The sequence below is a fragment of the Tenebrio molitor genome, chromosome 5 (assembly GCF_963966145.1).
Source record: "Tenebrio molitor chromosome 5, icTenMoli1.1, whole genome shotgun sequence".
Taxonomy (NCBI): domain Eukaryota; kingdom Metazoa; phylum Arthropoda; class Insecta; order Coleoptera; family Tenebrionidae; genus Tenebrio; species Tenebrio molitor.
The window spans coordinates 4,990,171-5,004,344 of NC_091050.1; the positions used below are offsets into that span (position 1 = coordinate 4,990,171).

A 14,174-nucleotide genomic window follows, 5' to 3' on the forward strand; every position below is an offset into this window, starting at 1 on the left:
AGTTTTTTCTTTAAATATTTTGCCCATGTTTAAGTCGGTACTGTTGTTACGAGTACATTTTAAAAATTCAAATTAAATCGCATCGTTCTGACCGTTCGATCACCGTACACGACTCGCCGTGATTTCCGCTTTCCGTAGAAAAGGAAAACTCACTTGAGAGGGGCGTTTCTCGCGATGTCCCGTTACAAAAGATCCGCCCGGGAATCGAACACGTCGTTTTGCGTGGAACATTTTTTTTTAATTTAGTTTTTTTCTTGTGTCCTCGCCCGCCGCATTGTTTCTTTTTTTTTGGGAAACGAGGTGAGGCCCGAGGGGTCCCGCCAATCGTGGACAGCTTAAAGAGTTCAGCGCCGAGGTAAGAAAAAATAGCAGACTTTTCACTTTTATTTTTATTGGAATATGTTTTAAAAATTATTGCATGAAAAAAATACATCAAAACTTATCAACCAAATGTAAAATGTGCTGCTGTTCTTGATCTCGCCATTCTTTATCACCTTCGTCTCCCAAGTTACCAGCATATTCTCGCATAATATGTCTTATTGTTTTCAGCGATGCCCCTCGAAGATTAAGGATCTGCATGACCCGCTGCTTTATGCTTGTAGGTCCGGCAGCACAAACTTCGACAATAATATAATCAACCAACTGAAGGGTGAATAAACCTCCTTCTAGACGTTTCATATAATTCGCATCATCATCTTCCGCGCCATTTTCTTCATCGATTGCATCATCAATTGCCTCTACTTTTTCGAGGTATTTAAAATGCAATTCCAGAAGTCTATCAACCTTCTCGTGATCATTTTCTGTGAATTTACTGATAAGTCTTTGTCTCTGCGATCCTCGGCAGTTTCTTAACATGGATGCAATAATGGAAGTTACGTGTTCTTCATGTTCCTCTGTGGACAACACTTTCTTTCTATTCTTCTTTGGAGTTTTCATGAATAGTGGAAAAATGGTGCGTAGACCGAGTATATCAACAAACTTATTACAGTTGTCTCTACCATGTGGTCCCGACATAGCGTAGTCCAATACTTTTAACGATCCATTTCGTGAAGTTTTTTTCTCTCTCAACATTAAATTCATCAATTGCAGACCTTCTCCTTTGAGGAAACGGTCTCTATTTGAGACAACCATTAAAGCACTGCACAAACAATTAAATAAATTTTCCATGAGCTCATGTTCTTCTGCACTTGATGGATCGTGTCTTTTGTAAAATGCTAATTGCTGCAGCAGCGTGTCAATCCCATCCATTTCCCCTAGTGCTGTCCTATTTTTCTCATTATTTTGGAGCAAAATTGATAATAGTTCGCTAGCATACAACTTATTCGGGTCAAATGGAGCTTTCACTTTCAGCCGCTTTAACAACCACTGCAATAAACCCTGCTTGGTAGCCTCGTTACATATATCACTTCGTAATTCCGTTAAATTCTCTATTATCGATAATGAGTTATGCACGCCGTCGGCTTCTTCTTTCACTGTTTCATCTAAACGATCTAAATTTTGTACCAATAATGCAATGACTTGATGCTCAAGTAACGAATCTATTAATGCTTCAGCACCTTCCTCAGACTCATGAAGTATATCAACGTCGGTCAGTTCCTGAAGAAGTTCAACTGTTCCCACCTATTACAGAAGGAACGTGGTATAATTAAATGGAATTAAACCTAATTCAAATTAAACTTTTAGGTTTAAACAAATTGTTATTTTTAAAAATAAGCTGCTTTTTGATGCTTTTTTGTATTTTTTTTTGCACAACTATTGTTGACAAGATTTTAATGATATAATGTCGTCGGGTCGCATAATTAACGCGTCACCCAAAATGTATTACATATAAGTTTTTTCTGAACCGTTCAGCAGATTCGGATGACCTTTTTTGCATTATAGGTTAATTTCTCGGAAAATTTACTGTACCAGTGACCTGACCTGACTTGACTTTCAAAAACACATTCATTTTACTTGAATGCTACTTACTAGAAATTTAATTATGTGTATTTTAATCTCTTCAAGTCACATGTAGTATACAACGTGTTTCAGGAAGAAATAAGTACATTCATTTTAACCAGTGACAGATCTCACAAATTACAACAAAATTGTTATGTACCATTTTTTCGAAATCCAATTTTCTTTTCAGTATTTTACCCGCCCATAAATTAACGAGCTGTGTTTTTTCTAGTTATATGACCAATGACGGTGATATAATAGTTTTTGTAAAATCAGAGCAAAACATTGTGTTTTTAGAATAAAGTTCTTTCGTTCTGCGGCCGAGGTTGAGAGGATTGCATTTTTAGTCAGTTTTGTCCGATTCCACAAGGCAGGTGTTTACGTGTTGATTTTGTGATTTGAGCTAAAATTTTGTGAAAATGGCGCGTTTATTTTCGAATAGTGAATACCTAGATAGATATTGTGTAGTGTATGGTGAAGCGTGCGTGAGTGCTCCTCGAGCCCAGAGAATTTCCGTGCGACATCTTCTTGTGGGGGTACATGAAGGACTTGGTATATTTGACAAAAATAAAGCAGAACTGAAATTTGAACAGCAAATAATTGTAACAATAACAGAGGAATGCTGGAAAGAGCGAAGAATCATTTCATCGGCGGCTTCATTATTAAATTGACAATAACGGCGGTCCCTTTGAACACTTCTTGTAATGATTAGTGATTAACTGATTAATCTGATTACTTCATGAGAATTTTTACAGATTAATACACTTATGTAGGGTCAGTTTAAAATATTTATTATTAAAATTGTTTTCGTTTAATATCTACCATATGATTCTCTTTTTTCTCCTCCACCCTTATCATTATAGGTTACGTCACAGCAACAGGCGTAGCAGTTAGCCGCTGTGCTTAAGTTAGCAAAAAACAAGTGAAAGTTTTCTTGCATTTAAATTTACGACAAATCTTTCAATAACTTCAAGGTTTACGAAAAAAAATATATTCAAATATACCTATTGTTGTTATTAACGAGTTCTATTACCAGTTAAAATTAATGTACATACTTATTTCTGAGACATGTTGTATAACATGCGCTATTATTATTTCAGTAACCCTATATTTTCTTTTACATTTAGAGCTTTGCATAACATATATTATATACCACACCTCTGCAGTGATGCTGCATTGTAAAATAACTACAATGAAAAAGTTAATAGATCAACATGTTACATAATTATTTGACTTTTAAAATGATCTGCAACTCATTTTTTTTTTGCTTTTTTTTTAAGAGGCAAAAGTATATATTTTCATAAGCATTTTGATTTAAACAGTTTGTTTGAATGATTCATGCTATTAGAAATGTTTTACATCATACATTAAAAAGACAATTATTTGCACAATAAGTATGTATTAAGTTTATTATTATTTATAGCTATACTCACAAGTACATACAACAATAAAAATAGTTACTTACTGCAATGTCTGTGTTGTCATGTGCTAATAGTTCAAGTAAACTTGGAATTATTTGGAGTTTCACTAGCAAAGGATAAAAGTCAGGGGCAGTTGAGAGTACCCTCATTTCTTGAAGAATTTCATGCAATTCTAATTCACTCTCCATGAACTTTTCAGGAGAATCTGGAAATTTTATACGCATTTCTCTATTTTTGAGGCTTCTTTTCTCAAAATTTAATACAATTCTCTTAATTGCTGCTTCATCTATAACTTCTCCCTACAAATACAAACATAAATGTAAAATTTAATATTCAATATTGACCAATTTATTATTTGCCTCAGTTTGTTCTGTTTCTACAAATTTTAAAATCTCTTGTCTTTCTTCTTCTGAAATCTGATCAAGAGTTTGTAGTGATGGTGTTGGTGAAGCAGCTCTGGACATTTTGTTTGCTTTATCTCTTGCAATGCGCCGCATTTTTCTTTGTCTCTCGACATCGTCATTTTCATTTTCAACAGGTCTTTTTACTGCTTGTGGAGGCTAAAATATCAACTTACAATTGTATATTTAAACAAGGTGAAACCATTTCGCATAATTTGAAAACTGACCTTGTAATCCAGCAATTCACCAATATCCATTACGAAAGAATATATTCGATTTTATTCTAAACTAAGCGGTTTTTATACAAATTATTTTATACTTTGTTGTTTATCGTCAAATATTTTGACAAATTTTATCAAAGAGGTTAGAATCACGAACACCAACATTCAAAACATCATAGCCAACATTATTAAACGAAAAATGAAAAGTACTAAGTAGCACGTATTTGTCTTTATCACCAGATTGATATTGACGTTTTGCTTATTATTTTAAATCCTCATTTAACCAATCGTTGTGTAATAGGTATGTAAAAGTTTTATTTAGTAGTACACGCATTTATTCATTTAAGTGACAGAATTTGAAACAGGTATTAGGAATGGCAACTGCACAAAGTAGAGGCCTTGTGAATCTACTAAAAAGAGGTTGGCATGAAGTTCCTGATGTTGTGGGAAGTGGTGCCTTAGCCCTAGTAGCAAGCGTAGTAGGTGTAGGTACGGTTTATTACTATTACGCTAAAGACGGAGATAATAGACGGTACAGAGATGAGTACACAGTTATCCGCCATGATGACCCAAGAGCGGATAAAGTTAGGAAAGATTGAAACTACCAAAATATCAATATACATTTTATTGTAGTACCATTTGTTTTTGTTTAATAAATAATATATTCAGAATATTTTTTTATAACTGTACAGTGGCGAGCACGGAATTTCGCACACATTGGACATTTCACTGACTTAATTTTATTAAAATGAGATACCTACTGGCGGCAGTTTCGTGACAGTTTAGGTGAAACATCAGTCATGATCACATATATCATGCGTATCCCACCTCATTATTGATTATAATGACAATAAAGCTTAGACTAGATAGTTTTTTTTTAATGACGTACAAATTGGCGTGCGAAATTCCGTGCTCCCCACTGTACCTTGCATGAGGAAAAATAAATCTCACAATTATTTGATTAAAAAATCTCCTAGTTAAAATAACAGCAATAGTACTGTATTTATATAGTGTATTAAAAAATCTCTGGCCTAATTTCATCATGTAGATATATAAAAAAAAAAGAAATATGTTAACACCATGAAAAAAAGGGGCTTTTGTCTTGGAAGCGTTGTGTGAAGTTGAAAAATCGAGACGTTTGTTGGCTTTGTGATCTGCAACACACTATTGAAAGTACTATATGTAAAACGTATTGTCTCACCTTTCCACAACAACAGCTGGCATTTGTACTAGCTGCACTGGAGACTTTCCATCCTTAAGAGCTTGGGTAAGATTAAGAATTTGGCCCCTAACTACTGACATTTGTCTTTCATACAGGCTTCTGTCAAAGCCTTTATCTTGCTTAAATAGTAAATATAAATCATCACATAAATCCTGTACAAAATTCATATCAGCTAATAATGGTAGAACAAGGTCTTTCGTTTCTTTACTGAATGGAACTTTGGCTTGTGGTAACCATGCCCAATGGTAAGGGTAAGCTCTCCAACTATCTGGGTGTTTGTAAGGAAAAGCTAAACCATTGTCTATCGCAGCTATGCTTATCTCAGGTAATTGAACTAGATTCCACTCTGTAGTTTCTGTTAATTCTACTGGACCATTTCCATTTGAAATTGTTGGATGTTCATACTTGATTAACCAATTATCATTTCCACGATCTGTATTTCTTATTATGTAATCTAAAACAACTAAACGTTCGAACTGAAGTTGAAATTTCTGAGCCATTCTTGAAGGTAAAGGTTCCACCTCAAATCTCCTTAACCAATAATCTGCATCCTTATACCCATCAACAAACAACTGGAATGATCCACACTAAAACAACAATTTCAAATAAAATATTTAACATGGCTGAGTAGAAAAACCTTTGGTGGGAGACCTATCCTATTAAATCTTAACCCCACGTTAGGAAACTGTTCCATAATAGCTCGCTTCATCCTTGCTTTTTGCCTGTCTATCCTTGGATAATTAAAAGTTTCTGATACTAATTTTACAACCTACAACAGCTACAATTACAAAAAGGAAGGTTTCATTATGAATTTAAATACCCTCGTCTTAGGGACAATATTTAGATTAAGTTTTGAATCAACTAAATAAGCAGCAGCCTCTGACAAATAACCCTGATTTGGAATTAGGCATGATCTTCCAAAACAACAGGGACAACAAAGTTTATGCATCCACTTAGTCCATTTTGGATTTAAGCGACCATAGGGTTCTTCATCTTTCGGTTTAAAAACGGCAATAATTTTCTGCAAATGCGATAAATATAACTAAAATACATAGTTTGGATAACTGTTACAAAATATTCAAATACTATTCAGTTATTGCATATGTATGCTGATGATAAGACTATGAAACCGGCGAATTTATACTTTCTCACCGGCATGTAGTAAAACATTCCAAAAATAAAGCAGAACTCAAATTTGAACACCAAATAATAGGTATTTTTGTATTAAGGGGGCGATTTTGGCCCGCGGCGGAATTATAAGCACGAGGCCCCTTAGGGCCGAGGGATTATAAACGCCAAAGGGCCAAAATAGCCGTTCACGCCCGAAATGCAAACACTATTTTTTGTCACAGCAAAAACGACGGTTTTCCAGACACCCACTTCAGATTTGCATCGTTCTTATTCGAACAGACTTGTTGGATTTGAAAAATTTTAAATATTGAGGTTGACAAACCTCAATACGTTCACTCAGCCTAATTTTCAAAAAATCTCAGTGGCGTCCAAAGTTAACTGTAGTCGTTTTTTATGATCACAATGGTACGCCCGCAAATTACTGTATAAATTACTTCATTTTGATATGGTTTTACAACATTTTTTGTTCGATACTGTCAGAATTTGAGAATTTTCTCCTGTGTGAACGGATTTTGATAAATGTCACAACTCGTCCAAACGAAACGTCAAGCTAATTTTAAAGATTTTAGCGATTTTGGAGCCTTTAAGGGGCTCGCCGAACAAAAAAACATTGTATTCAACTCGTTCGTGTGTAAATTGGGCTTTTTTTTGGCATGAGTGGGCCAGTTTAAAACGCGAGTGAAAACGAGCGTTTTAAAGACCCACGTTAACTACTATTGTTACTTATTTAAACCAATATGTGAACATAGAAACTAAACTTGATCATTTTGGTGACCCACTTAATACATACATACGAGTATGCACATAATTTCGCATAAAATTGATATTACTCTTTTTGTAGGCCACATAAAAGTTATTTTTTTGCATATTGATTATGAAAGTTGACCTTTTTAACGAAAAATCGTAATGAAAGTATGTAGTACTTTTTTAAATCATTTTATTCAATTCATTGTCAAGAATAAAGGTGTTTTTTTTTTTAATTTGGCGTCGAAGTTGGCGTTGGAGAGTCGATTGAGAACGCACCGTTCGTATAAAAGCGCAAAATTTAAACAGCTGATCCATGATCCGTTACCCGTATAGTGCATTCACAATCGACTCTTCAACGCCAAATTAAAAAAAAAACACCCGTTACCTACTATGCATTTGTTTTTTTATTTTGCATAAATCCTTTCAAGCCAAATTTCTCGACTTACAACAATATGCAAAAAAAATGTCGTGTACAACACGTTATGAAAGTCTCTTTTTTCACTCATTTGTTTGATTAACTCGCTAATCAGACTGCAAATTCATGAAAAAAAGTATGACTTTCATAACTATTTAGTTGTACAATATGTATATATATGGTATTAAAACTTTTTTTGCATAAAAGGTTCACAGAAATTACTTTCATCAGCAGTATGGTTGCCACATTAACATCAAACTAATTTATAATTATCAGTAACATTCTCGAATTACACCGCCGTTGTTAGCCTTGATAAGTGCGTAGTGTTACCAGCTTTACAGTTTCAACAGCCTGAAAACTTGTATAGTTGAAAAACATTATAACCAAAATGAATAAATACATATTTATCATCAATTAAGATTTATTAACCTTCTTTGTGTCCTAATATTAAATAAAGCTGTTCTAAATGAAGTCCAGTTCAATAACAAATAAAAGAAGTGAATAAAAAGTGTGCATTTTCTCCTTTTACGATTCAAAAATTATTTATTATGGTCATGTGAACAAAATATTTTGTTAGATTATGTCAAAATGTTTATGCAAGGGAATTACTTCAGCTGAATATTTGTTAAATAAAATAATTTTGTCACTTAATTTCTTAAAAACAAGTTCACCCTTATCAGTTAAAATTATTGCTATTCTGAACTTGTCAAGATAACAAGATGTGAAAGGTTAAGCCCTACATTTTAATATTACACATTAATTCCCACATAAAAAACAATTTTACTAGGACGGCATTTTTAACCTTAAAAAAAGAGTATATACATACTTGATTCAGTTTTCCAGTTGTAACACAAAAATAATTAAAAATATTAATTGAAACAAAGCATTAAAACATAACATCTATGAATGTTTCAAATTAGCCAAATGCATTGTTTGGAATTTACCAATGATACTTATTTGATCTTAACAACAGTGCCTCCCCAAAAATTCCACAAAACAGTCTATGCTCTACATTTTATCTTACATTTTATAGTTGCAATGCAAGTAAATAAAAAGAGCAATTTAAAAAAGTACTGTATTATTTTGAAGTCTTGTTTTTCAGGACAGTTCGATGCTGTCATGCTGAAACGACTCGAGCGACAATCGGAAAGTTTTGAGAAAATCTCAAAAAACCTCAAACACAATTTTTTTTATATATTGAGTTTATATTACCGAACTAGTACATTTGTCTTTTCAATCTCAACGCATTTGTCATTTTTCATCTTATTCCAATAACGGGTTTGGAAAAAAAACTGTAAAACATAGTTTTGTTGTCGCTTAAGTCTTTTTTGTGGTTCAAACCTGTCATACGTGTTGCTTATGTCTAATATTTATGTCGCTCGAGTCTATTTGTTTTCTTACATTTTAGTTGTAACTGTCGCTTAAGTCAGGTGGTTAAGTCTTTTCATCAAACCAGCTAAAGAACTTCAAATTTCTTTTGGTTGCTTAAGTCAACAATTATTTTTTTTTAAATACACAATTTTTAAATGGTTTTTTTATTATTTATCCAATAAATCGAGCATAATATATGAAACAAAAGGTACATAGTATATTTGTAATACATTTGCTAAACAATATTACGCATAAATATATTTTTTTAAGAAACAATAACAATACTTATATAGGAATCACAGAATCAAACAAACTAGTCTACTACCACTGCTATCAGTCTTGGGTTTCGTCTTCGATATCGCTTTGGTCTAATATGTCAGGTACATTTGCATTGCTTCTGAGGCTGAAATATTCAGCATGATATTCCGGTTTTATCACATTTGTTCGACACAGATCTAGTAAATTTTCTAGTTTTTTTGGATTAATTTTTTGCTCTTCTACATAGGCCTTTTTAATTTGGCCAGTTTGATTGGGCTTTATATTTGCCACCAAGTACTCCTCTTCGTTGAAGTTTATTTTGTATCTCACATCATCTGTTCCTTTCTCAAAAAATAACTTTTTTATAGTTGTAATTTTAACATCTTTCCGTCCGTCCTTTATTTTAATTTTTTTAGAAAAACTTTTCCAGTCTAAAAAGTCGGAATAGTGCAGAACCTTTACCACGTATGGCGAAGGTTTTAGCCTCGCATTCCGTAAAATTGTCGGCCACTCTGACGGTGCCTGGATCACGCATTTCTGGATACTTTTTTCAATCACGGCGTGCATTGAATCTACTGGCATATATGTGTGTCCAGGAACTAAGTACGTTATAGATACTGTACGAATTTTCTTACTTAAAGACAAAAAGTGCTGTATCATTGCCAGCATTTGCCTGTTCTTATTTTGACCCATGCAGTTGTCGCAATACAAAGAAAGATGACATACTTGGTTCTTCTGTTGGTCAACATTTTGCAAATACATAAATAAACATGTGCATATTTCGTTCCCTCCTCTCTGGGCGTTTCTCTCTTCCCAAACGTAACAGTAACCATTTCGGGTTCCAGTTTCGTATACTGTGAAATTATACACGGCGTATTTTCTGGAGAACCCAAGAAGAAAACTGTCGCCATGGGGTGTGGTCAGCACTTTTTGCAAATCGAAACTGGCCACAATTTTGTTTTGGTCAGTCTTACTATTCTCTTGATCTTCCAGAAATATTTTCTTTACATAATCTTTTTCGCTTATATGATTATTATAAATCTCAATATCAGCAGGTTGTTTATTTTCTTTGTTTTTATGTGATTCACACTTTTTACATTTGTCTTTACGTGGTACATGGATACCGATATTATAATTTTTTTTAAATAATTTCATGAAAACGCCTCTTTTAATGTGAACCTGTCCTTCTTGCTTTCGCACATACATCCTATACAAATTTTCAAAAGTTTTTATTTCTGACGGAAGATATTTTCTTGAGGTCGAACTTCGGCAATAATGGGAAGGCACTGCCGGCAAACTTTGAACAAAAATATCGAAATTTCTTAGCTGGGCTTCAGAATAGGTTGTTTTTTTCGACACGGGTGTCTGTGTATCAGCTTCGTCCAGATTAATTCTGCCTCTTACAGTGCGAAGTTTCCTTTGCGAAATATCAAGTGTATTTAGTAAAAACTGCTGACAAACTTGGTTCTGAGTAACTCCATTTTCATCTTCATTTACAAAGGGCAGAAAATATTCAAAAGTGCGGCATCTCTTGTTACTGTTACTTCTTTTTCTTTTTATTTTGACCACCTTGATGCAGTTTAGAATAAAAGATTCTTTGCTGGTCATACTTCCTAGTGACCAATAATTTTTGAAAATCTTTTCTCGTTCATCTTCAGAATACCTTTGACAGTTATTCTGACATTTTTTGTTTTGACAGGGGTTTGGCAATAAAGTCTTCTTTGGTAACGTTTCTCCTTTGTAATTTTTATACTCTTCTCCTTTAATTTTTCTTTTTTTATTAATTTCTCTGATGCTCTCGACCCTTTTTCTTTTCTGAAACGTCATGTCGTTATTATCTTCTACCAAATCTTCACTATCCTCATCATCTCGTTCCATATTATTTTCAGCAGGATTTTGAATATCTGTCATAGTTTCATCATAGCTGATGATGATCGCGTTGTTGTGCATTTCTTGACCTCTTGTACTCGGAATGAGATTTTTCTCAATTTCCACGTTTTCCTGCACTGTATTATCTGTAGAACATTTATTATCCTTCGCATTTATTAACGAGAGAAGATTTTTTTCTTGATTCATTGCTTCCAGTATTAAAGGATCATCATCATCCACATTGCAGCTGTCAGAATTATTATTTTCGTTAACCATGGCCAACATTTTCTCGGTGCGTGAAATATGCGTGGCCGTCTTCATTGTTCTGAAAATCCAATATTTTTTCATTGCAAGCGTCCCAAGCGACATGAATATTTGGAAACATGTTTTTTTCTATTTAATATTCAAACAAATTATTTTAAATAATAAGAGAAAATCACATATAAAATGCAGTTATGTTGTTGCTCAAAACTACAGAAAAAAGCGTTTCTATAATTACAAAAAATTACAAAACTTTAGAAGATTTCTGTCATAAGAATTAGTACAGAAAACGTCACTTAAGTCAAACTGACACCAGACTACAACATTTCGACTTAACCGCCACATGACACAAAAATTATCATGTTGACTATTTAATTTAATTGTATTTAAACATATTTAATTGTAAATTGTATTAAATTAGTCTTAAGTAACCATAATTATCAAATATAATAATTACTTACCAGTTTATTCTGCAGAAAACAATGAAACAAACGCACAACTTTCACTCTCGTGAAAAGGCGGGTAAAACTGGCGCTTAAGCCGCAGTGTGACAAAACGATCATCGTCGAATATAAAACGAAGGCGCTTAGGCAAATTTAAATGCAAAAAAATCCGTTAAAACCCGTGGTGTCGCTGCATCCAATGGTACGAATAGATTCGGCTCAAGCTCCTCTTTCCAATGGTGTACTTACCTCAATTCCGATTTTTTTGTCGCTTGAGTCGTTTCAGCATAACAGCGTCGAGTTGTTTTAGGGATTTTCAAAATTAAAAAAACTCTGTTAAGTGTAAATGTTATAGTATATATCTAACAACTAGTACTAAGAACTGAAAAAATACTAACCCCAGATGGGTTTTTGACAAAATATGACCCACTGGAACCTTGAGAAATTCGTTCTGGGAAAATGCCATTATCAATGGCAACTTCAGCTTGCCAAACCAAATCACTGAAGGCTGGATCATCTACAAAATAATTAAACGACGATTTTTAATTTGTGTAGGGGCATGTTTTATAATGTTACCTGGGAACTGATTGTAAGAGACATCAAGCCCTCCTAAGAGTGGCTGTGATTCTCTATTTAAACCTGGGGAATCCAATGCTGATTCAAATATGACTTCTGGAACTAAAGGTACGTCTTCTGCTGAACTATCACTACAAGCAACAGACAAGGCACTCTGCACTTCGTTTACCGTCACACTAGAGTTTGCTAAAATAGGAACAGTCTCACTGGCACTCATCACCCGATTTCGAAAATTTTGTTCTGGTTCTTTGCATTTATTTCGTTTCACTAATTGATATGGATTTTTTTTTGTTTTAACCTATACTAATTTAAAACACTTTACAAGAGAATTGCATTAAAAATTATAAGCGCATTATTAATTGACTAGAATTTAATCTGCGAATGAAAACGAAAACTTACTACAAATTATATACAACATGATAACACTAACTTCGCATTAAAAATTAAGAATCTTGCACTATGAACACTCAAAAGTCACATCATTTAATTACAAATTCAGTGAGTTCAGATGTCACCCAAGAACAAAATTATAAAATAATAAAATGTCGTTTCAACCTGAATTCTGGGTCTTTTTATCATATACGCGAACAGTTGGCATTAACAATTACACCATGGCATGTTAGAATTTACACATTTTCACCTGCTTAACTCTATTTTATAGAAATTTTGTGCTTCTGATGATATTAAATACACAATAAATTATTTATCTGCCCTTATCTTATCTTCTGAATCATTTCGATGACTATATTTCCCCCGACTAGTTATCTACATCTACGTAAGTTGGTAGCCAAAACCCAGATTGGGAGGTTGGTAATTATGCATTGTGTTCTGTGATTATGCATTTAAAGCTGTCAAATTTAGTGCCGTCACGGAGCGGAAAGATGAAAAATTTTCGAAAACTGTTTTGTGTCACCGTAGGAATTTTATGTCTTAATAATTATATACCACCGATTGAATGTGAGTACATTTATCTTAAAAAGTTTCCAAGTTGTGTTTTATTTATTCTACGTAATGTTTATTATCGGTTTCTGTTGTGGCTCATTCTGATTGGTGCAAAATTAATACTCACGTTGAAATTAATTTAAAGTCAAAAATTTATTTTTTGTAAATGGAAATTGTATAATATACATAAAAAAAGAAATCATTTTTTGCAGGTGCAAAACAAAGATATGTAACATGTGGATCTGTTGTGAAATTAATGAACACTGATTATCGGGTTAGATTACATTCTCATGATGTTAAGTATGGTACTGGCAGTGGACAGCAGTCAGTAACTGCCACTGAAGTACAAGAGGATATTAACAGTCATTGGGTCATTAAGGCAGAATCTGACAAAGTTTGTCTTAGAGGTGAACCAATCAAATGTGGATCTACCATAAGATTGGAACATTTAGAAACAAAAAAGAATTTGCATTCCCATCATTTTTCAAGTCCTTTAAGTGGATATCAAGAAATTAGTTGTTATGGAGATAATGGTGAAGGTGATTCAGGAGATCATTGGGTAGTTATATGTGCAGGTATATAAAAACCTAATGTTGATGAATCAGTAATTATTTTACCATTTAATGATTTAGGTGATAGCTGGTTAAGAGATGATAGTGTCATGCTTAAGCATTTAGATACTGACATGTATTTATCAGCCTCTGGTAAAACATTTGGCAGACCTATCAATGGACAAATGGAAGTGGTAGGTGTTCGATCATCAACAGGTTCTGTTCATTGGCAAACTATGGAAGGAATTTTTTTACATGCAGCAGATTTAGCAGCAAGACATATGCACATGGCACATACTGAGTTATAATTTAGTTAGTTAATTTTTTAATTTATTTGTAAATTTATAAAAATAGTAAATTGTGATACATATGTAAAATACAATTAAAAACAACGTCAACGTGTACAA

The 14,174-nt window shown here is 33.4% G+C and overlaps 5 protein-coding genes across 7 annotated transcripts; 2 read left to right on the forward strand and 3 right to left on the reverse strand.

The window, feature by feature from the left end:
• Positions 1–371: 371 nt before the first annotated feature.
• On the reverse strand, positions 372–4,130 carry LOC138131762 (beta-catenin-like protein 1). Its single transcript, XM_069048960.1, has 4 exons — positions 3,988–4,130; positions 3,719–3,919; positions 3,404–3,658; positions 372–1,620 (listed from the first exon to the last, which is right to left on the reverse strand). The coding sequence occupies exons 1-4, from the start codon at positions 4,015–4,017 to the stop codon at positions 433–435; spliced, it is 1,674 nt and encodes a 557-aa protein (XP_068905061.1). The 5' UTR covers positions 4,018–4,130; the 3' UTR covers positions 372–432.
• A 19-nt stretch (positions 4,131–4,149) lies between these two features.
• On the forward strand, positions 4,150–4,652 carry NdufA3 (NADH:ubiquinone oxidoreductase subunit A3). 3 transcript variants are annotated; one of them, XM_069048972.1, is made up of 2 exons: positions 4,150–4,282; positions 4,347–4,652. In XM_069048972.1, the coding sequence occupies exon 2, from the start codon at positions 4,356–4,358 to the stop codon at positions 4,578–4,580; it is 225 nt and encodes a 74-aa protein (XP_068905073.1). In that variant the 5' UTR covers positions 4,150–4,282; positions 4,347–4,355; the 3' UTR covers positions 4,581–4,652. The 3 variants fall into 3 exon arrangements, with proteins under 3 accessions (XP_068905073.1, XP_068905071.1, XP_068905072.1); XM_069048970.1 differs by having other exon boundaries at positions 4,159–4,282; positions 4,335–4,652; XM_069048971.1 differs by having other exon boundaries at positions 4,165–4,282; positions 4,329–4,652.
• On the reverse strand, positions 4,592–12,928 carry Pi4KIIalpha (phosphatidylinositol 4-kinase II alpha). Its single transcript, XM_069048962.1, has 6 exons — positions 12,275–12,928; positions 12,097–12,215; positions 6,024–6,224; positions 5,841–5,972; positions 5,183–5,790; positions 4,592–5,135 (listed from the first exon to the last, which is right to left on the reverse strand). Exons 1-6 carry the CDS (start codon positions 12,489–12,491, stop codon positions 5,054–5,056), a joined length of 1,359 nt encoding a protein of 452 aa, XP_068905063.1. The 5' UTR covers positions 12,492–12,928; the 3' UTR covers positions 4,592–5,053.
• On the reverse strand, positions 9,111–11,999 carry LOC138131761 (uncharacterized). The gene is made up of 2 exons (XM_069048959.1): positions 11,717–11,999; positions 9,111–11,319 (listed from the first exon to the last, which is right to left on the reverse strand). The coding sequence occupies exon 2, from the start codon at positions 11,313–11,315 to the stop codon at positions 9,201–9,203; it is 2,115 nt and encodes a 704-aa protein (XP_068905060.1). The 5' UTR covers positions 11,316–11,319; positions 11,717–11,999; the 3' UTR covers positions 9,111–9,200.
• A 139-nt stretch (positions 12,929–13,067) lies between the features above and the next one.
• LOC138131768 (stromal cell-derived factor 2) lies at positions 13,068–14,174 on the forward strand. The gene is made up of 3 exons (XM_069048969.1): positions 13,068–13,231; positions 13,429–13,791; positions 13,849–14,174. The coding sequence occupies exons 1-3, from the start codon at positions 13,111–13,113 to the stop codon at positions 14,073–14,075; spliced, it is 711 nt and encodes a 236-aa protein (XP_068905070.1). The 5' UTR covers positions 13,068–13,110; the 3' UTR covers positions 14,076–14,174.